We start from the raw sequence: 22000 nt of genomic DNA on the forward strand, positions 1-22000 counted from the left end.
AAACAATATTTTAGTTTTATGCCGCGTACAACTGATCGGTTTTCCCATCAGAATAAACCCCGAAAATATATATATATATATATATATATATATATATATATATATATATATATATATATATATATATATATATATATATATATATATATTATATAAAAATATAAATTAAAGTGCATGCAGGGCACAGACCACTAGGGACAAAGGGGGTGTGTAATCTTTTATACAGTACTGTTGTAATCTGTAAGATTACAGTACTGTGTGTTTTGTGTATTTTAACTTTTTTGAGTTTGGCGCCGATCTCCGCTCCCGTGCGCCGTAACGTCGCAGGGAACGGAGCTCGGCGGCATTCGGACACTGTGCGAATCGAGCGGAGGACAGCTCAATCACACAGCGTGGAGGACATCGCTGAATCCAGGGGACAAGGTAAGTAACTTTCCCTGCGTCCAGCGATGCGATCCCGAGTCTGGCTCGGGGTTACCGTTTATGATAGTAAAATCCTAACCCGAGCCAGACTCGGGATTACCGCCAGGGAGGTTAAGGATGAGCTCCGGCGTGTTCGCATGGTCCACGTGCTGAGCCCGCCAGGAAGTCGGCGCTGCGCTAATCGCAGGCAGTGAGACGTTGCCTGATCTCTGCAGCCGCACATCGGGCCAATGTCTCACTGCCTGTGATTAGCGCAGTACTGCGCCGACTTCCTGGCGGACTCGGCACGCGGACCATGCGAACACACCTGAGCTCATCCTTAGCAGTGATGTACAACACATACGACAGCACTATAAAGAGGAAGTTTAACAGCCAGTAGCCAATAGCCTCCGTCTCGTACTTGATTCTGAGCATGCATGGGTTTTTTGCTCGCTGGAATTACCACAGGCGATCGCGTTTTCGGCTAGGATCTTTTCACGACCGAAAAATTGAGAGCATGCTCTGTCTTTTGCTGGCTGGAATTCGGCCAGCACATGTCTGATGTAGCGTACACACGGTCGCATTTCCCGACGAAAAACTCTCATCGGTCTTTTGCGGGCTGAAATTCCGATCGTGTATACGTGGCATTAGATGGAAACTAGTGGGCCAAGTCATAACCCATAGTGGACTATGCCTTGGATATATGCCCAACACTGAGATCTCCTTTTCATAATTCCCGACGCTGGTCATGTCCACCTACTGACCTTTTTTAGTGTTCCTGGGCTCCTTTTTTGTGGGTTCCAGCTGCTCCTCTTAAATTCTCCATGATGTAAAATCTTAAAAAAAAAAAAAAATAATCCATCAAGGAACTGTTGAGTCCTTCTTCTTCATAATGGACACACAATGGAAGGTGTGCAGGTTTGGGTGCTCAAAAGGGCATCTATGTATGTGTACTTGCGGGCATGCCATAGTGGATTCTACCAAACTTTTTTTTTCCTGTGAAGCACCTAAGAACACCAAAATATTGAGCACCTGTAAGGGAACTCTTTTGAGAGATGCATTTTGCTTCTTGCTGCTGGCCATTGGGGCGGTTCATCACAATAGTGGGTCAACAGTGTGAGACCATAAGAGACCATAGCTGGTTGCTTTTTTGCTTAAAGGAGGAGTACAGCCAACGCTCATTTGGCTGTACTTCTGTGGATCACAGGATTGCCATTCGTTCTGCTCTCCCTTGACTTAGACATTGCAGAGCCGTTCCTGGCTCATGCAGGATTGCCACAATGAAGTCGGGATCTGCCCACATGCCAGGGGCATTTTCTACTCCCACTAGCTACAGTCTGGCAGCCCTAAAGCCTGAAGGACAGGAAACTGGCTCTTTTATTTAGAAAGTATGGAGACCCCAGGTCTACAGTAAATAATCTTCGACCGCCTAGAAGATACAAGAAGATGTCTCGTTTGAGATGGACCAAGTGCAGATTTTTACCACCATTGTGATTTGCATTCTGCTGCATACACAGTACGAGGCTCTATCTCTCTCAAACTCAAACTGCTTACTAACCGCTAAACCAACAGTACTCTTACTGTTGGACCTCTCCGCTGCCTTTGATTCGGTTGACCCCTCCTAAAAAATAAATAAATAAATAAATAAATAAATCTCGATTTCTTTGTTCTCCGTAGTTATGCTCTCCATTTGGTTCAAATTTCGCATATCTCCTCACACCTTTAGTGTCAATTACAACTCTACTTCCTCCTTTCCTACTCCTCTTACCGTTGGGGTTCCCCAAGGTTCTGTCCTTGGACCTCTTCTATTCTCCATCTACACCTCCTCCCTGGGTCAGCTGATAGCCTACCAATACATTTTTATGCTAATGGCGCCAAATCTACCCCTCAGCTCACCCCATCACATCTCCTCGCGCATCACTCCATTTCTAAGCTTCTAATTCACTCCCTGGTCATCTCTCGCCTTGACTACTGCAACTCCCTCCTCATTGGATTACCTTTACCTAGTCTATGTCCCCTTCAGTCTATCATGAATGCTGCCGCAAGAATCCTCTACCTTACCAACCGTCCAGTGTCCTCCACCCCTCTCTGCCAATCTCTCCACTGGCTTCCGCTTGCCCAACTAATAAAATTCAAATGACCTTCAACAACGTGCTAAGCCACCCACATTTCTGGCCCCAGCTAAATCGCTAACCTAGTCTTAAACTATCAACCAAGCTACTCTCTTCTGTCCTCACAAGACCTCCTGCTCTCTAGCTCCCTTTTCAGCACCTCCTATGCTAACCTCCAGGACTTCAACCCAAGCCTCTCCCATCCTTTGGAACTCCCTACCTCAATCTTTCCATCTCCTAATCTATCCATCTTTTGACGATCACTGAAAACCCTCCTCTTTAAGGAAGCCTATCTATCCTGCTTCTAACTAATAAACCGTGTTTTATTATTATTATCTTTTTTTTTTTTTCTCCATCAGCTCATATCTCAGTTATTAACTTTGGTCTCACTTGACCCCCCCCCCCCCTAGATTGTAATGCGGGATACAACCCCTTTCCTATCCAGTGAGAAATGAGGCAGGGATGCCCCCTGTCCCCTCTTCATTCTCGCTATCGAACCCCTGGCCCAGCTGATACGTGCCAATCCTGACATTTGGGTTCTAGAGCTGGGGTTCCACCATCATAAGTTGAACTCTAATGTGCAGGGCCCTCTGATTCCTTCTGTACCAAATTATATTGTAATCGTAAAGTCTCATAATAATAAAAATCTCCCCATTGTTTCCTCACATGTAAACCGTGCCACTTCAAACCCCCCCAAACACCCAAAGAGATTTCCATTTGCCAGGCAAACAACCACACAAGTGTAGTCTACACTTCAAGCAGCTTTTGTAACAAGAGGACTCTTTTTAAAGTGCATATACAGTGAGGGAAGATCCCCTGCCGATTTTGTACGTTTGCCCACTGACAAACGATCAGTCTATAATTTTAATGGTCGGTTTATTTTAACATTAAGAGATAGAATAACGACAAAAATATCCAGAAAAACGCATTTCAAAAAAGTTATAAATTGATTTGCATTTTAATGCGTGAAATAAGTATTTGATCCTCTATCAGTCGGCAAGATTTCAGGCTTCTGGGTGTCTTCTATACAGGTAACCAGCTGAGATTTGGAGCACTCTCTTAAAGGGAGTGCTCCTAATCTCAGCTTGTTACCTGTATAAAAGACACCCGTCCACAGAAGCAATCAATCAGATTCCAATCTCTCCACCATGGCCAAGACCAAAGAGCTGTCCAAGGATGTCGGGGACAAGATTGTAGACCTACACAAGGCTGGAATGGGCTACAAGGCCATCACCAAGCAGCTTGGTGAGAGGGTGACAACAGTTGGTGGTATTATCCGCAAATGGAAGAAACACAAAATAACTGTCAATCTCCCTCGGTCTGGGGCTCCATGCAAAATCTCACCTCGTGGAGTTTCAATGATCATGAGAACGGTGAGGAATCAGCCCAGAACTACACAAGAGAATGGGGTCAATGATCTCAAGGCAGCTGGGACCATAGTCACCAAGAAAACAATTTGTAAAGGACTGAAATCTTGCTGCGCTCGCAAGGTCCCCCTGCCTAAGAAAGCCCATGTACAGGTCCGTCCGAAGTTTTCTAATGAACATCTGAATGATTCAGAGGAGAACTGGGTGAAAGTGTTGTGGTCAGATGAGACCAAACTCTTTGGCATGTTTGGAAGAGGGGGAATGCAGCCTATGACCCCAAGAACACCATCCTGGTGGATGGGTCTTCCAGCGAGACAATGACCCAAAACACACGACCAAGGCAACAAAGGAGCGGCTCAAGAAGAAGCACATTAACGTCCTGGAGTGCCCTAGCTAGTCTCCAGACCTTAATCCCATAGAAAATATGTGGAGGGAGCTGAAGGTTCGAGTTGGTAAACGTCGGCCTCGAAACCTTAATGACTTGGAGAGGATCTGCAAAGAGGAGCGGGACAAAATCCCTCCTGAGATGTGTGCAAATCTGGCGGCCCACTACAAGAAACGTCTGACCTCTGTGTTTGCTAACTATAAGTCATGTTTTCCGAAGGGGTAAAATACTTATTTCACTCATTAAAATACAAATTAGTTTATAACTCTTCTGAAATGTGTTTTTCTGGATATTTATGTTGTCCTGTCTCTCACTGTTAAAATCAACCATTTAAAATGATAGACTGATCATTTCTTTGTCAGTGGGCAAACATACAAAATCAGCAGGGGATCAAATACTTTTTGCCCTCATTGAATATGCGCTTTAAGTGTCCCCTTGCTACAAAGCCGCTTGAAGCTTTCTGAAAGCTTTGCAAATGTTTTGTGGAAGCTTGCTGCACACACCGCGCTAATGCAAGCTGAAGCCCTTCTTTACAAGGCCCAATGTTCAAAGATGTGATGTTCCAATATCGGAAGAGACGCCCAACACAATGGCTTCACGTGCAAATATTCACAAGGACTTGGCCGACCTTCACTTCTCCCCCGACCCCAATGCTTCCATGTTTCTGCTGACCCAAAATACTTCAGTCTTTACTTTTTTTTTTTTTACCTTTTTTTGATTTAATTTATTTTTTTTTTTTTATATTTGCAGTGCTTAGTGATCCACAGTCAAGAGCCATCTATGACATATATGGAAAGAAAGGACTGGAAATGGAAGGATGGGAGGTAAGTGTTTTAGTGCATTGTGACATCAAAGGAGACCAAGTATTTGGCAATGGTAATGAAATGTAATAAGATAATTGGCCATGGGTCTAGAGCAGGGGTCTCCAAACTGTGGCCGAGGGCCAGATGTGGCCATTTGCTAGCCTGTATCCAGCCCTTGGGACACTATTCCTCCCACTGATATGATGTAGTATTCCTCCTACTGACACCAACAATGGGGCACTATATCTTCCACCGATACCAATGATGGGATGCTACTCCTCCTCTTATTGACCACCAACCCTGGGGCCTTATTTATTTTCACTGTTGGGCCCATGGCATCTATTGCCCCTGCTGGCCACAATCCGGCCCTCCCTAAAGTCTGAAAGACAATAAACTGGCCCTTTGAAAAGTTTGGAGACCCCCTGGTCAAGAGTTAAACTAGTCTGGTGATGGCAGTGCAGTAGATAAAAATCCAATCACTAAAATGATAATGTCATTTAAATCTCTCTTTTTTTTTTTTTTTTTTTTTTTTTTTGTGACTTTAAATTTGTGTATGTGTATATATAATATATATTTTTTTAAATCATAAACATATTATAGTATAATGGTAGTACATTGAGTAGCCTTGAACCTCCTCTTGTCGGGCCCCCCCCCCCCCCCCCACAAGCCACTTGTTTATGGGGACACGCCTGCGGACTCACTCCCGAGCCACGCTGCCTGTGTCATGATTTCTGAAATGTCTATGGACACAGTCTGGCTCAGCATCCCCACTCCCTTGTCACAGGATTCGACTGTCTCCAGCAGGAGCCAATGGCAAGCTTTTTTTGAAGATTTTAAAATAGGATTACTGGTAAAAGTGTGTATGTAACCCCCCCCCCCCCCCCCCCCCCCCATTTTGGATAGAGTAAGAGGATTATAACCAGTGTCTAAATTTTTTTTGTTTTCCCTCCGTGTCCCATTGCAAAGCTTTCCTTTCACTTCCTGTCCCTTAACCAAACAGGAAGTGAGAGGAAATCCATGCAAATGAAAGGAATTCCTTGGGGACCCACAGGTAGAATTAGTGATCCCATTGGAATATTTCCCCTCTATTACTTTTCTGGGGACAACTCCAAATTTTTTATTTTTATTTTTTTCAATAATAATGGTAAACGGGACAAATGGAGAGGCTGAATCTGGTTACGGGGGCACAGACAGCAATAATAATCTGACAAACCTTCTAATCCCTCTCCCCTCTAAAGTATAACTAAAGCGTCAGAAACCATGAAATCCGACTGAGACAGAAGTACAGTTAAATCACACTTGTTTAATAATAAAAGTAAATAGAACAAACGTAGTAAAAACATAGCCAGAGTTCAGGGACCCGGAATGGATAGTCAGACAAGCCAAACGTCAGGGAGCCTGAGATGAGCGTAGTAAAACGGCAAGCAGGATCTGGAGCCAGAAGGGATGTCAACCAAACAAGTCTTTTAACAGGATCGCAGGAGATAGTCTCTTGTGATGTTGACCAAGGAAAATGCAGAGATCCTCTAGACTGGACGGCTTAAGTAGGCAGGACTGACGAGCAGGATATCCTCAACAGCTGAGTAACTGTGGAGAGATAGGAGCTGGCAATTAGCCGACAGCTGAGCAGCCAGCTCAGAGAAGGAAGGGCTGAAGCCAGCTAACAGCTTGTTTTAAAGTGCCCATCAGCTCTCCTGTTAGGGTTGGTTTTCCACATTTACAAATTGGAGCTGAATGGTACTTTTAAAAGTGTCAACAAAGCTTGCTGTTTACACAGCTCTTCTACAAGCTGAAGCCTGTGTGAAACTGGGCTAAGCTCTCTCCCTTCTTCTGTATGGGACCATCCAAGCTTCCATTCAAAGACCGATTTTGGGCATTAACTAAACTGGTTGTAAAGGCCGAAGGGTTTTTTATCTTTATGCATTCTATGCATTAAGATAAAAAGCCTTCTGTGTTCAGCAGCCCCCTTAACACTTTCCTGAGGTCCCTCTCTGTCCAGCGATGTCAACGAGTGTCTCAGCCGCCAGAGATTATCCCTTCCGATTGGCTGAGGCATAGCGGCGCCATTGTCTACCACTGTGGTTAATCCAAAGTCAGCTAGCCAATCGTGAGAGAGGGGCGGGGCCGGGGTGGGGCTGTCAGAAACCATGAAATCAGACCGAGACAGAAGTACAGTTAAATCACACTTGTTTGATAATAAAAGTAAAAAGAACAAACGTAGTCAAAACATAGCCAAAGTTCAGTAACCGGAATGGATAGTCAGCCAAGCCAGAAGTCGGGGATCAAAGTAGTGGAACAGCAAGCAGGATCCAGAGCCAGAAGGGGTGTCAGCAAAGCCAGTCTTTAAACAGGAACGCAGGAGATGATTCTTGTGATGTTGACCAAGGCGAAGGCAGAGAGTCTCTGGACTGGACAGCTTAAGTAGGCAGGACTGACGAGCAGGATATCATCAGCAACTGAGTAACTGGAGAGATCGGAGCTGGCAATTAACGAACAGCTGAGTGACCAGCTCAGAGAAGGAAGGGCTGAGCCCAGCCCTGACAGGGGCTCCATGTCTGAATGGTCACACAGAGCTGTGACTCGGGTGCCCCCATAGCAAGCTGCTTGCTGAGGGGGCACTGAACAGGAGGGAGGGGTCTGGATCACAGAAGAGGGACCTGAGAAGAGGAGGATCTGGGCTGCTCTATGCAAAACCATCACACAGAGCAGGTAAGTATAACATATTTGTTATATTTCAAGGAAAAAAAAAAAAAGAGACTTTACAATCACTTAAGCTTCCAGAAAACTGTTGCGTGGCGTGCACCACATGATCTACGCATGTAGACCGGTTTTAGGTCTGTCTGCACCACCCACACCAATTTTTTTTGGTTTCCCACAGTGAAATAGAAACTGGCCTGGGTGCTAAAACTAATTAAAGCGGGAGTCCGCCAGTTTTTTTTTTTTTTTTTTTTTTTTTTTTTTTTTTTTAAAAGCCAGCAGCTACAAATACCGCAGCTGCTGACTTTTAAAATAATGACACTTACCCGCCCAGCGCGCCCGCGATGTCGGCACCCGAAGCCGATCTCTCGATCGTCTCTCGGGTGCTGCCGCTGCCATCTTGGGTATGGGAATCAGGAAGTGGAGCCTTACGGCTTCATTTCCCGGTTCCCTACTGCGCATGCTCGAGTCGCGCTGCGCAATAAGGATGGTCCCCGCTGTCTCTGGGATCCGTGTGTTTCCCAGCAGACAGCGGGGGACCTTCGGAAAGGGGCGTAGATTCTGCGGAAAGGGGCGTACCTTCTGCAGAATCTACGCCGGAATTGGGTGCAGATACCTGTACTGTAGAGGTACCTGCACCCCCCTCCCCCCTGAAAGGTGCCAATTGTGGCGCCGGAGGGGGGGAGGGTTCCAATGAGCGGAAGCTCCACTTTGGGGTGGAGCTACGCTTTAACAAAGGGAATGCTGTATTTTTCAATAAAGGAAAACTGGCGCAGATCCTTGCCAGGGTGGGCCTGGCATACTGGATGTGAGCTGTGGGCTCCCATCCCTCCCTCTGCTCGTGCATTGATTAATTATAGGAGCAGAACCTGCACAGCTGTTCTCCTCCCTCCCCAATCTCAGATGAACAGAGTACGGCCTCATGCACACAGGACATTTTTACTGCCGCTTTTAGGGGCGTCAGGCAGGTTTTTATTTTTTTTATTTATTTTTTATGTTTGTTTTGTCCCCAGCTTCAAAATGTCCTTCTCTGTTATGTGTGTCCATACACCGTATGGCTTTTAGAGGCAGGAAAAAAAAAACACTGCCAGCACGTCCTTTAGCAGTAGCATTATGGCAAAAAAAAAAAAAAACATAACACTTGTGCATCAATTAACTCAATGGCCAGAAGGATTCTAGGAGTGTTTTTTATTTTTTTAATACTTACCCTGTGCGCATGAGGCCTAATCCAGAGCATAAGACTCCAGCTGTGCTGTGCTGTGCTGTGCTGTGTTTTCAGTCCTAATTATTAACCACTTGCTTACTGGGCACTTAAACCCCCCTCAGTCCCAGACCAATTTTCAGCTTTCAGCGCTGATGCACTTTGAATGACAATTGCGCGGTCATACAACACTGTACCCAAATGAAATTTTTATCATTTTTTTCCCACAAATAGAGCTTTCTTTTGGTGGTATTTAGTTACAGCTCGGAGTTTTATTTTTTGCTAAACAAACAAAAAAAGATGCAAAAAATAAAAATAAAAAAATCATGTTTTAATAGTTTGTTATAAAATTTTGCAAACGGGTCATTTTTCTCCTTCAATGAAGTGCGCTGATTAGGCGGCACTGATGGGCTGCATTGGTGGGCACTGATGGGCTGCATTGGTGGGCACTGATGGGCTGCATTGGTGGGCACTGATGGGCTGCATTGGTGGGCACTGATAGGCTGCACTGGTGGGCACTGATAGGCATAGTTAAGGCGGCACTAATAGGCACAGATAAGGCGGAACCGATGGGCACAGATAAGGCGGCACTGATGGGCAAAGATGGGCACAGATAAGATGGCACGGAGGGGTGGCACGGATAAGTGGCACGGATGGGTGGCACGGATGGGCACTGATAGGTACCACAGATAGATGGGACTGATGGGCACTGATAGGTGGCACTGATAGGTGGCTCTGATAGGTGGCACTGATGGGCGGCACTGCTGGGCACTGATGGGCGGCACTGGGGTGCAGCACCTTTGAGGCAGATTTTGGGTGGCACTGTGGGTGGCACTGCTGGGTGGCACTGTGGGTGGCACTGTGGGCACTGCTGGGTGGCACTGTGGGCACTGCTGGGTGGCACTGACAGGGGGGCACTTACTTTATTTCAGGATGGCACTGCGGGTGGCAGGTGGGCACTGGCAGGGGGCAGGTGTCCGCTTAAATTGCTGGCCGTGATCGGGACTGATGTCCCGAACACGGCCGCCGGCGATCGGCTTTTTTTTTTTCTCCTCGCGCTGTCAGCGCGAGGAGGAATACTAGCCGATTACCGGCTCCGTTTTATCACATGATCAGCTGTCATTGGCTGACAGCTGATCACGTGATAAGGGGTCGGGATCGACCCCTTACACGGATCGGTGATCAGGCGAGTCTCACGGACTCGCCGATCACAGAGCGCGCCGCGCGCGCCCCTCAGGGGGCGCGCAGGCCGCTCGTATCCGGGACGACGTCAATAGACGTAGTCCCGGAAATGTGGGTCCGCGCTGTTGCCGTCATTTTGCAATAGCGCGGTACCCAAGTGGTTAAAAGGTGCTTGTGCCCCTATTTGTTTAGAATTGTGGTGCAAGCATTATGCTTGCACCACTCTTAATTTTCCCTCCAGAGCATCTAAAAGACCATTCATGCTCAGAAAATATTTCCTTTTTTATAGCAAGTTTCCTGGAATAAATGATTATTTGGAAAATTTAATATATACAGTGCCTTGAAAAAATATTCATACCCCCTTGAAATTTTCCAGATTTTAACATGTTGCAACAAAAAACGTAAATGTATTTTATTGGGATTATATGTGATAGACCGACATAAAGTGGCACATGATTGTGAAGTGTAAGACCCCTTTCACACCGAGGGCATTTTGCAGGCGTTATAGCGTTAGAAATAGCGCCTGCAATCTGCCCTCAAACTGCTGCACCATTCACTCCAGTGTGAAAGCCCACACTATGTGGTGGAAAACTAACACTGTGGATCACCCGCAACACCTCATCCCCACCGAGAAACATGGTGGTGGCAGCATCATGTGGTGGGGATGGTTTTCTTCAGCAGGGACAGAGAAGCTGGTCAGAAATTATGGGAAGATGGATGGAGACAAATACAGGACAATCTTAGAAGAAAACCTGTTAGAGTCAGCAAAAGACTTAAGACCGGGGCGGAGGTTCACCTTCCAGCAGGACAACAACCCGAAACATCCAGCCAGAGCTACAATGGAATGGTTTACATCAAAGCATATTCATGTGTTAGAATGGTCCAGTAAAAGTTCAGACCTAAATCCAATTGAGAATCTGTGGCAAGACTTGAAATTGCTGATCACAGAAGCTCTCCATCCAATCTGAGAGAGCTTGAGATATTTTACAAAGAAGAAGAATGGGCAGAAATGTCCTCTCTAGATGGGCAAAGCTGGTAGAGACATCCCAAAAAAGACTTGCAGCTGTTATTGCAGTGAAATGCGGTTCTACAAAGTATTGACTCCGGGGGGCGCTATACAAATGCCCCCCACCATTCACATGTTTATTTGTAAAACAATTTGAAAACCATTTATCATTTCCCTTCCACTTCACAATTATGTGCCACTTTGTGTTGGTCTATCACATAAAATCCCAATAAAATACATTTACATTTTTGGTTGTAACATGACAAAATGGGGAAAATTTCAAGGGGCATGAATACAATTTCAAGGCACTGTAGATGGAGAAACACACGCACACGCACACGCACACACACACACACACTATTAGTATCCTAGTTGTGTTACTTCCCTCCCCATCTCATATTTAGTTTTCCCCAAGATCACTGTGGGTAAAGGGACTCTAGTGAAGCCCTTCCTTCCTTACATTTGGTCAGGCTCTGAGACTTCCCCTGTGGTGCCTCAATAGGTTTGGAGAAGGAGGGAACCCTTGATGGCCAGCTGATGAGCCCATGATGCATGCTGCCAATGGTTGTGGATGGCCCGTAGCCACTGGCGTACCCATGTCCTTTCGGTGCATAGCTGAAGCAGTTCCATGCCCCCCCCTCTCTGGGAGTTGGTGAGTCCAATGTCCCGGACTACTTTCAGACAGGTTACACTGTCTGCTGAGCTGGGTGATGCATTTCCAGTGCTTGGGATGGAACTAAAATGTGGCTTACTAGACCGTGGGTCTCACTGAATGGACATCAGTATGCCGGGTGCATGGGTATACCTTGGTACCAGCATCCACAGGCACTAGAGATGGATCAGTAAGTGGGGCCTGGACCTTCCCCAGGAGTATTACAGATTTCCTCTGGTCAGCAGTGCTACCACTCTTCTACCAAGGTACGTTTTTATAAATGGCATGGTAGACAAGTGGTTAAATCCAAGCTGGCAACAGCTTGGTAGCGGCTTTAACAGCCAGTGAAGGGCTTTCCAGTAGGTGATCTGGGTGGCTATAGAGCCACTTAATCACTCTTATTGCGCTCTCAAAGTGTGCACGAGCTGTGCTTGAAAAGCTGCACTGGGGGGGTCACAGCTGTCATTCTTTGGCTAGTGTTCCTGAGGATTGAGATATTCGGGCCCCTTTCACACTTGTCCGACTTGTGCTGCAAAGTCGCATGACAAGTCGTACCCCATGATTTCCAATGAGTACCATTCGTATCTGTGCGACTTCAAGTCAGTCCCTGCACTTCTTTGGTCCGACTTTGATGCGAGTTGAGGTCCATAGACCTCAAGTTTACACAAGCATTACCTGAAATCGCTGTAAAATCGCACACCTTTCAAGTCGTGGCAGTGTGAAAGGGGCCCCAAGCACGATCTGCACTTGAATAGCTGCAGTGGAAGACCCTCGGTGTCCCTATAAAGAGGACCTGTCATCTGCCCTTGCTTTCGCATGACCGTAAAAAATAAAATAAAATGTAAAGTGTAAAAAAAAACTTGTATAAAAAATAGATTTTTTTTACAAAATCATTTAACTTTTCTTTAACTTTTTTAAATGATTTAAATTATTTTATACAATTATACTTTACATTTTCACTTTTTTTTTTTCTTTTACTGTCATGTGACAGTTCCTCTTTTTAAGGACATTGAGGGTCTTCCAATCCAGTATACAATATACACGTGGTCACCCTCTGCTGTGATTTTTTTATTTTTTTTTGTATGGGGCGTGTTTCAGGGGTTCTTTAACTTTTTTTATTTTTACTTATTTAATTGGTAGAGCACCTCTGTACACTCCCCATATAAAAATCAGAGCATAGGGGGACCATGTGTATATTGGAAGACCCTCAATGTCCCTATAAAGACGACCAGTCAACTGCCCATTCTGTCACACGACTATAATAAAAAAAATAAAAAAAAATTATATATATATATATATATATATATATATATATATATATATATATATATATATATATATATATATATATATATATATATATATATAAAATAAAAATAATAAAAAAAAGCACTCCTGTACACACCCCATATAAAAAGCACAGCATAGGGTGACCATGTATATACTGGATTAAAAAAAAAAGTATTTTCTTTTGCTACTGAATTGTGTTTTATGTGTGGTCTAATTTTTGCACAGCATATGTTGCATGGTAGGCAGAGATAGCCAGAAAAATTCAGCGATACACTTCAGAGCCAGCATTTATGTCTTTTAAAAAAATAGTGCCCCCCATACGCGGCTCAATACATCTTTTTGAGTTTGATGGGAGTTATGACTGCTAGACATTTTAACCTTGCGGCAAAGCCCTTCAAAACACCTCCAAAATTTGTAAATCATGTTACAATTTGATGACTTCCAATGGACTAGCTTCCTTTTTTTTTTTTTTTTTTTTTTTTATGATTTTATTTTTATTTTTTTTCCGTATGTCACCGAAACTGTCAGAGGTAACATAATTTAGAGTTATTAATTCTCCCTTGGAAAGGTTAAACTCTTACTTTGCTATACAACAAATCTTTGGCCTTCTGTTATCTCAAGCTTTTGCCTGTTTCTGTACCCGTTCTCCTTTTTTTTTTTTTTTTTTGTTCCTCCTCAAGCTTAAACAAAATTGCTTTTGTTTATCCTTTGTCTATAGAGCGGAGAAAATGGAGGCGTTTAGAAGGTGAAAAGAGAAAATGCTTTTATTTAAGCAATTTTTTTTGCCTTTATGGCTGGGTTCACACGGTCTTGCTGTGTTAAGGCAGTTCTTTCATTTAAGTGGGTGGCCAGATTCACCCAAAAAAAAAAAGGGGGGGTATATGGCATTTTAGGCACCACAGTGCAAGGTAAATGCGATTTTTTTTTTTTTTTTTTTTTTTTTTTTTTTTGCATTGAGACTCTTGGGGGTATGGTTACCAAAGCACTACAGTGTGAACGAGCCCAAAGAGTACGTCTTGCCCTTAAAGCCCTTTTATTTTATTTTATACTTTTTTCATACCTTCTGCTCTTAATCCACGCATTGGGCTTGGTGAAAAATAATTGAATTAGAGCTCCAGTCAAGCAGCTAAAACGCAAAGCTGAAGTATTGTATTGTTTAACCTAAAAAATAATTTGTCATTCTGTTTATTCGGTTGTGTAATCTACAGCCGTGGACAAAAAAAATTTGAGAATGACAAAAATATAAATTTTCGCTAAGTCTGCTGCCTTGGTTTTTATGATGGAAATTTGCATATACTCCAGAATGTTATGAAGAGTGATCAGATGAATTGCAATTACAAAAGAGGGTGGTGCTTGAAATCATTGTTCTTCCTCTGCTAACCATGGTTACCTGCAATGAAACGCGCGCAGTGATCATTGCTTTGCACAAAAAGGGATTCACAGGCGAGGATATTGCCGCTACTAAGATTGCATCTAAATCAACCATTTATCGGATCATCAAATTCAAGGAGAGAGGTTCAATTGTGAAGAAGGCTTCAGGACGCCCAAGAAAGTCCAGCCAGCGCAAGGGCAGTCTCCTACAGCTGATTCAGCGTTGGGTTCGGGGGCACCACCAGTGCAGAGCTTGCTCAGGAATGGCAGCAGCCAGGTGTGAGGACATCGGCACGCAGAGTGAGGAGAAGACTTTTGGACCATGGCCTGGTGTCAAGCAGGGCAGCAAAGAAGCCACTTCTCTGCAGGAAGAACATCAGGGACAGACTTTATAGATATTCTCAGTACAGGGATTGGACTGCTGAGCACTGAGGGCAAAGTCATTTTCTCTGATGAATCCCCTTTCTGATTGTTTGGGGCATCTGAAAAAAAAATAAAACCTTGCCCTGAGAAGAAAAGGTGAGCACTACCATCAGTCCTGTGTCATGCCAACAGTAAAGCCTCCTGAGACCATTCATGTGTGGGGTTGCTTCTCAGCCAAAGGAGGGAGCGCGCTCAGTTTCTTTACCTACAAACGCAGCCATGAATAGAGAATCCCCAAATTAAGTCTTCTATGTAAATTCTTAGATGTGAGGGCCGCATTAGTTTCCGTTTATTGTAGGCTTTCTTTCCTTTATTTTTTATCTGGTGGTCTGGCCATTAAAGTGGTTGTAAACCCTTACAACACACTTTGACCTACAGGTAAGCCTAGATTAAGGCTTACCTGTAGGTCCAAGAAATATCTCCTAAACCTATCCGGTTTAGGAGATATTTCCCCAAAGACAGGCACCGCTGTCTACGGCGCACAGGCGCACTGAGCGCGGCATCTTCAACGACGGAGCTGCCGCGCGTGTCGGCTCCCGTGCACAAGCGGGGGAGTGACGTCATCGCGGCTTCGCCCGAATAAAAGCGGCGGAGCTGCGAGACCCACCGAGAAGATGTATGCGCCGGACTACAGGGGACAGCAGTGACTTCGCTGGCTCCTGTGTCAGGTAAGTGACACATAATGGACTACTATGCGATGCGATGCATAGTAATCCATTATGCTTTTCCTTTGCAGGGAATGAAAGAGAAAGGAAACCCATCAGGGTTTACTTCCTCTTTAAAAGCCGGTTCATGCAGGAGCGACTTAGCTGCCTGACAAGTCGCGTCCCGTTCTGTACTATGAAACCGTTCTAATAGGAGTGACTCAAGTTGCCTTGTCTTAGAAAAAGGTTCCTGCACTACTTTTGGGGTGCCTTCAGGCGACTTGCATTGACTCCTATACTTCAGTCATTTAGCAAGCCGCTGCTGAAGTCGTGTGCAGGTCGTCTCTTTGAGTCGCACTGCAGGTCTTGCTGCCCCTGTGTGAACCGGCTCTAAGTGTGTTGTTTTTCAACAGAACAAGTTCCCCGCTTGTATTACAGCTCATATTTCATTGTAGAGTACTGCTAGAAAGGAACAACAACAAAAAAATCCTTCAGTTAAATCAACATCAGCTGATCACCATCACAAGAAGCAGCTTCTGATGTAACAGAGCAGGCTCAAGGAATGAAATCGGGTGGCTTACAATCTCATGGTGCTGAAAGGACAGCTCCAAGATAAAGCATGGGGTAAGACTGAGCATGCTCACAACCGCAGAATAGACTGTCCCATTGACTAGGCTCCAGTTTTGGAAGTCTCAGTTGTAGTCCTATTACCTACAGGGGCGGACTGACCATTCGAGCACTCGGGCACTGCCCAAGGGCCCCATGCCACTAAGGGGTCCCATCAGGGTTGCCAGCCTCAATAAAACCAGGGACAGTATGTAAAAATCTGTGTTGTTTTTTTTTTTTTTTTTTTTTAAATACCAAGATTATACCTGCCCCTCCTCTCCAGTACCTTTTCAATGTGTGTGTGTAATATATATATATATATATATATATATATATATATATATATATATATATATATATATTATTATACTGTGTGGCCCCATAATCTCCTATTGCCCGGGGGGCCCCATAATCTCCTATTGCCCGGGGGGCCCCATAATCTCCTATTGCCCGGGGGGCCCCATAATCTCCTATTGCCCGGGGGGCCCCATAATCTCCTTTTGCCCAGGGGCCCCATGAGTTTTCAGTCCGCCCTCGATTCCCTATAAATCACCTCAGCGCCCATATCAGCCTGGCCACCACAGGAGAGTCCCTTAGAATCCAATCGAAGTGACTCTCCTGTGTTAGCCAGGCTGACACTTACTGGTTGGATCACCAGATGAAAATAAAGGCAAGAAAGCCTACAATAAAGAAAACGAATGCGGCACTGACCTCTAAGATTTAATATAAAAGACTTCTTTTGTGGACCATCTGTGATCTTGATACCTGAATGGGGATTCCACATGCCTTAGGAGACTCCTGGGCTGTTTACAGGCCTTGGCTGAGTTTAGAGCCACAAGTGTCATTGACCTTCCATGATAGAAGGTCCGTGCAATCTGGAAAGGGACCATTTTGCCTATGGTGTAGGGCAGGGATCTGCAATTAGCGGACCTCCAGCTGTTGCAAAACTACAAGTCCCATCATGCCTCTGCCTGTCATGCTTGTGGCTGTCAGAGTCTTGCTATGCCTCATGGGACTTGTAGTTTTGCAACAGCTGGAGGTCCGCTTATTGCATATCCCTGGTGTAGGGGATGATCACTGGATCTTGCAGCTATAGGTGGCAGATGGTGCGCATGCTATCACAGAAACTTTTTTTTTTTTTTCCACTTTTGGGACTGTGTTTTCCTTATTGGTGTCTGACTCCATAGTCTTATGCCGACCGTATATGGTTCGAATTTCGAAAGAATTTTCGTACGAATTTCGCACCATTAGTGGGCTGCAGCAACAGACGATTTTCGTGCGGAAATCACATTTTATCAATCGGACCTGTTGGGAAATTTTTTGAAAAACTATTTTCCAATCAATGTTTGCTAGAATCGTGTGAGACATGTAATAAGAAAAGAAAATTTACAGAGAGAAAAGAAGATTCCCGGCCACGAGAATTCTTTTCTGTAGCAACATGAGGTGAAATTGAAGGCTGAATTTCGAAAAATCAATGGCTGCATCATCGGATCACAAAAAAAAAAAAACTTTCTGATTTTGAAAAGAAAATTTGTTCGAAATTCGACCATGGCCTGCATTAGCGCAACTTTTTTTTTTTTTTTTTTTTAACATGAATCTTTTGTTTTGGGACTGTGCTATGTCTCAGTAGAGGTTGCAGCTGTTTTTGATGTTTAGTTATTTTTGAACAATGGCAAAGTTTTTTTTGTTTTTGTTTTTATGAATAAAGAATGGTACAAAAACATCCTCAGAGAGCAACTTCTCCTAATCATCCATGAACCGTTTAGTGGGGAACAATGCCTTCTCCAGCATGATGGAGCACCTTGCCATAAAGCAAAAGTGATAACAACGAAGTGCCTGGGGAACAAAACCTCAAAATTTTGGTTCCATGGCCAGGAAACTCCCCAGACCTTAATCCCATTGAGAACTTAGGGTCAATCAAGGCGGGTGAACAAAAAAAAACACATTCTGGCAAAACTCCAACATTGATTATGCAAGAATGGGCTGCCATCAATCAGAAGTTGCCAAGAGGTCTTGAAAAAGAAGGGTCAACACTGCAAATATTGACTCTTTGCATAAACTTCATGTCAATATAAGCCTTTGATACTTAAATGCTCGTAATTATACTTCAGTATACCATTGTAACATCTGACAAATTGTTCTAAAAACAGTGAAGCAGCAGATTTGTTGAAAATATTTGGGTCATTCTCAAAACTTTTGGCCAGGGCTGTACTAACAGTAGCCTCAGAGTCCTGTTGATCTAAAATAGTGGCATCTGTGTCTAGCCAGTTCCAATTAGTGGAACTTCTTCGGGCAGCTTTGAGACCTATACATGTTTTTGAATTCCGCTACACACCTTTACAATTTCCAAAATCTTAGGATGGGGTCAGATCCAGAGTTCCATTGAATAAGAATAGATTTTCTAGCATAAAACAATAATAATCTCAACAGCTCAGTGAACAGCCCTGGTGAGAGCGAGAGTCTCCACAAACCCAAAGAGGCATACATCTGCCTGCTGTGGGATAGTAATAATCGTAAACCGTGAGACAAACTGGAGAACCCTCGACCAGAAAGTTTGAAGGGTTGGGCAGGCCTAAATCGTGTATATATATGGAAAGCAGCTGGCTCAGCTTGGCAATGCCAGCAATGTTGAGGGCAATCCGGGCAGATCCTGTGGGGCGTCGGATAGAACCTGTGTAAAATTTTTGTCCTGGATCACCATAGAAGTCACAAGTTAGAAAAAATGGGTACTCCCATATGTCCTAGTTCGTACATTTTTAACGAGAACAATAATGTTCTGTTTTAGCCTAGTGGCACCGAGGCATGGGAGTGTGCATCCTCCATTATGTGTAGCTATGGAATGCCTCGTTTCCACTGAGTGGATCGGGTCGGTACAGTTTGGAAGGTTTGGAATGGTCTGGCCTATTCAGGTGAGCGTTTCCACTGCAAGTCGGACAACCAGGGGCCATACAGGGTTTAGAAAAAATGCCTAGCATGGCCTCACACTGATTGGCGGATGTTTTTCTGTCTGCCAATCAGTGGAATCTATTGTAGCTCCTCCCTAACCGTACCGGACCATTATCTATGGCCCCACATCTGAGGCAGGACCCTGAATGGTTTCGGTTGTATGGGCCGCTTTCATAATGGAAACGCTCAAAATAGCGCACCGAACCGATCCACTCAGTGGAAACAAGGCATTATACTCCTCCTACTAGGCTGTTATGCTAAATCGGTGGTTTCGGCTTTTGACCCAGAATAAGTATGCAGATCAAGAACGCTGACTTCAGCCTGATTTTCCTGGTTTGCATGCCTGAACCGTTCAGGGACAGAAGGATTAAAGCCGGTGGATCAGCCGGTGGATCAGCATGACAGCCAGGTACCTAGCGTTATCCAAAGGTCACTTTAAGCCCTGATGAAAGGGTCAAAGTGGAGGTTCACACACAAATTGAACCTCCGCTTTTCGGATATTCATTACATGTTTGGAATAAAAACACTTTTTGTTAGAACTAAAATGTTATCACTTTTTTTTTTCTTAACCGCTTGCCGACCGCCTCACGCCCATATACGTCTCGTACAGGCAAACTAACGTACCTGTACGTTGCCCTCTAAGAGGCGGCCAGCGGGCGCACCCGTGGCAAGCATCGCCACGGGGATACCCACGATCGTCTCGTGGAGAGGAAGAACGGGGAGATGCCGTAAACGAGCATCTCCCCGTTCTGCCTAGTGACCGTGTCACTGATCTCTGCTCCCTGTGATCGGAAGCTATGATCAGTGATAGGTCATACATAGCCACCCCCCCCCCCCCCCCCCACAGTTAGAATCACTCCCCAGGACATCACCCCTACACTGCCCCCCTAGTGGTTAACCCCTTCACTGCCAGTGTAATTTACACAGGAATCGGTGCATTTGTATAGCAACAGTCCCAAAAATGTGTCAAAAATGTCCGATGTGTCTGTCATAATGTCGCAGTCACGATAAAAATCGCTGATCACCGCCATTACTAGTAAAAAAAAAAGTTGATAAAAATGCCATATAACTATCCCCTATTTTGTAAACGCTATAACTTTTGCGCAAACCAATAAATGCTTATTGCGATCGATTTATTTATTTTTTTCTCCCCAAAAATATGTAGAAGAATACGTATCGACCTAAACTGAGGAAAACAATGTTTTTTCATATATTTTTGGGGGATATTTATTATAGCAAAATGTACCGTAATAAAGAATGCGTGTTTTTTTTTCAAAATTGTCGCTCTTTTTTTTTTTTTTTTTTTTTTTTTTTGTTTATAGCGCAAAAAATAAAAACCGCAGAGGCGATCAAATACCACCAAAAGAAATCTCTATTTCTTTTGGGGGTCAGTTTGGACACACAAACCACGCAACCAAGCAATTGTCAGTTAAAGCGACGCAGTGCCGAATCGCAAAAGTTCTCTGGTCAGGAAGGGGGTAAATTCTTCCGGGGCTGAAGCGGTTAAGAAGAAATTAAACAAACCATTCTATAACAAAAACATTACTAGTCCGTAACCCCGAATCGGGGTGAACAGAGACTCGGTACAAACATGCAGTTTGGTAAAACAATATCACATACATGATTATATCAGAAAAAGAAAGCACTCCAAACATACATCCTTCCCCGCCTCCTCCCGTCTCCTGGAATGCCATTCGCTGAGGGGATTATTGACCCAATAGGAGAACATGAAAGATCTGGCATTCCCTTTTTTCCAGATACGATAAAAACATTCCATGGATTTCATTCCAGAAACATACCTGTAATCCAAAGCACTTTGTATATCAAAGCAAATTTCCCCAGAAGAAATAATGGAAACTCGAATGATTCGTTTCACAACCATTTATTCAGAAGTGCTTCAGTTTTTAAAGTCCCATATAAAAACATTATAGCAATGTGATAGGATGTGTAACCATATAATGTCCATCTACAAATGGAAGGGATTAGAAGCAAAATCCAGCAGGAGCTACAGAGAATAAAAAAGAGAGGGCGCCTCTAAGTGTAGCAATATGGTTACATTTAATGAAGGTAGAACATTTAGCAACTCGCATGGTTGATGATTAAAAGAGACACATCTAAGTATGCAGGCATCCCGGGTAAAGCAGTCCACAAAGACCATCGCCCGCACCACCGTCTCTCACCGCTGTCAGTGTGCAATCGCCCCCGGGAAGACTACCCTAGAGTAGATCACTTGAACAACTCGTGGAGCGCAACGTGCAAGGGATGATGGCGGTGAGGACGGTCTATGTGGACAGCTTTACCCCGGATGCCTGCATACTTATGCCGCGTACACACGATCAAATTGTCCGGCGTACTTAGTCTGCCGAAACGCATTTCACCGGACAATTCGATAGGGTGTGGGCTCCAACTGACTTTTCCAGCGCAAAGTCCGGCGAAAGTATTTTTGCAGTCCAATCTTTCTGCCGGACTTGGGTTTTCAGCGGACAATACTTTCGTCAATATGCTAGTCCGGCGGACTAAGAATGACGCGTGCTCAGAAGCAAGTACGAAAAGGAAGCTATTGGCTACTGGCTATTTGAACTTCCTTTTTCTAGTCCCATTGTACGTGCTGTACATCATCGCGCTAGCAAATGCCGGACTTTGTGTGGCCATGTCCGTTCGGGAGAAAGTCCGCCGGATCGTTTGCTTGACTAAGTACGCCGGACAATTCGCTCGTGTGTACGCGGCATTCAGAGGCGGCTCTTTAATTAGGCAGTCGCCTAAGGCCTCGCGCTCACAGGGACCTCGCTACCACCTAATTTGCCTAATGAAGGAAGGCGAGCACTGGCGTAGCGTGTGCAGCTGGTGGACACGTGCTGTGCCTGGGTCCAATGCCCCAGCCAGCCGCGGGAGTCGGGATACTACTGACAGCGCT

General features: G+C 44.6%; 1 protein-coding gene across 1 annotated transcript in view; it reads left to right on the forward strand.

The window, feature by feature from the left end:
- Positions 1–22000, forward strand: part of DNAJC11 (DnaJ heat shock protein family (Hsp40) member C11) — a 242072-nt gene that overhangs the window by 68706 nt on the left and 151366 nt on the right. Inside the window, 1 exon segment of the mRNA XM_077458259.1 lies at positions 5016–5089. Coding sequence (XP_077314385.1) covers positions 5016–5089 — 74 coding nt within the window.

Source organism: Lithobates pipiens, unplaced genomic scaffold (genome assembly GCF_037356315.1).
Source record: "Lithobates pipiens isolate NorthernLeopardFrog02 unplaced genomic scaffold, aLitPip1_a1.2 Scaffold_27, whole genome shotgun sequence".
Classification (NCBI taxonomy): domain Eukaryota; kingdom Metazoa; phylum Chordata; class Amphibia; order Anura; family Ranidae; genus Lithobates; species Lithobates pipiens.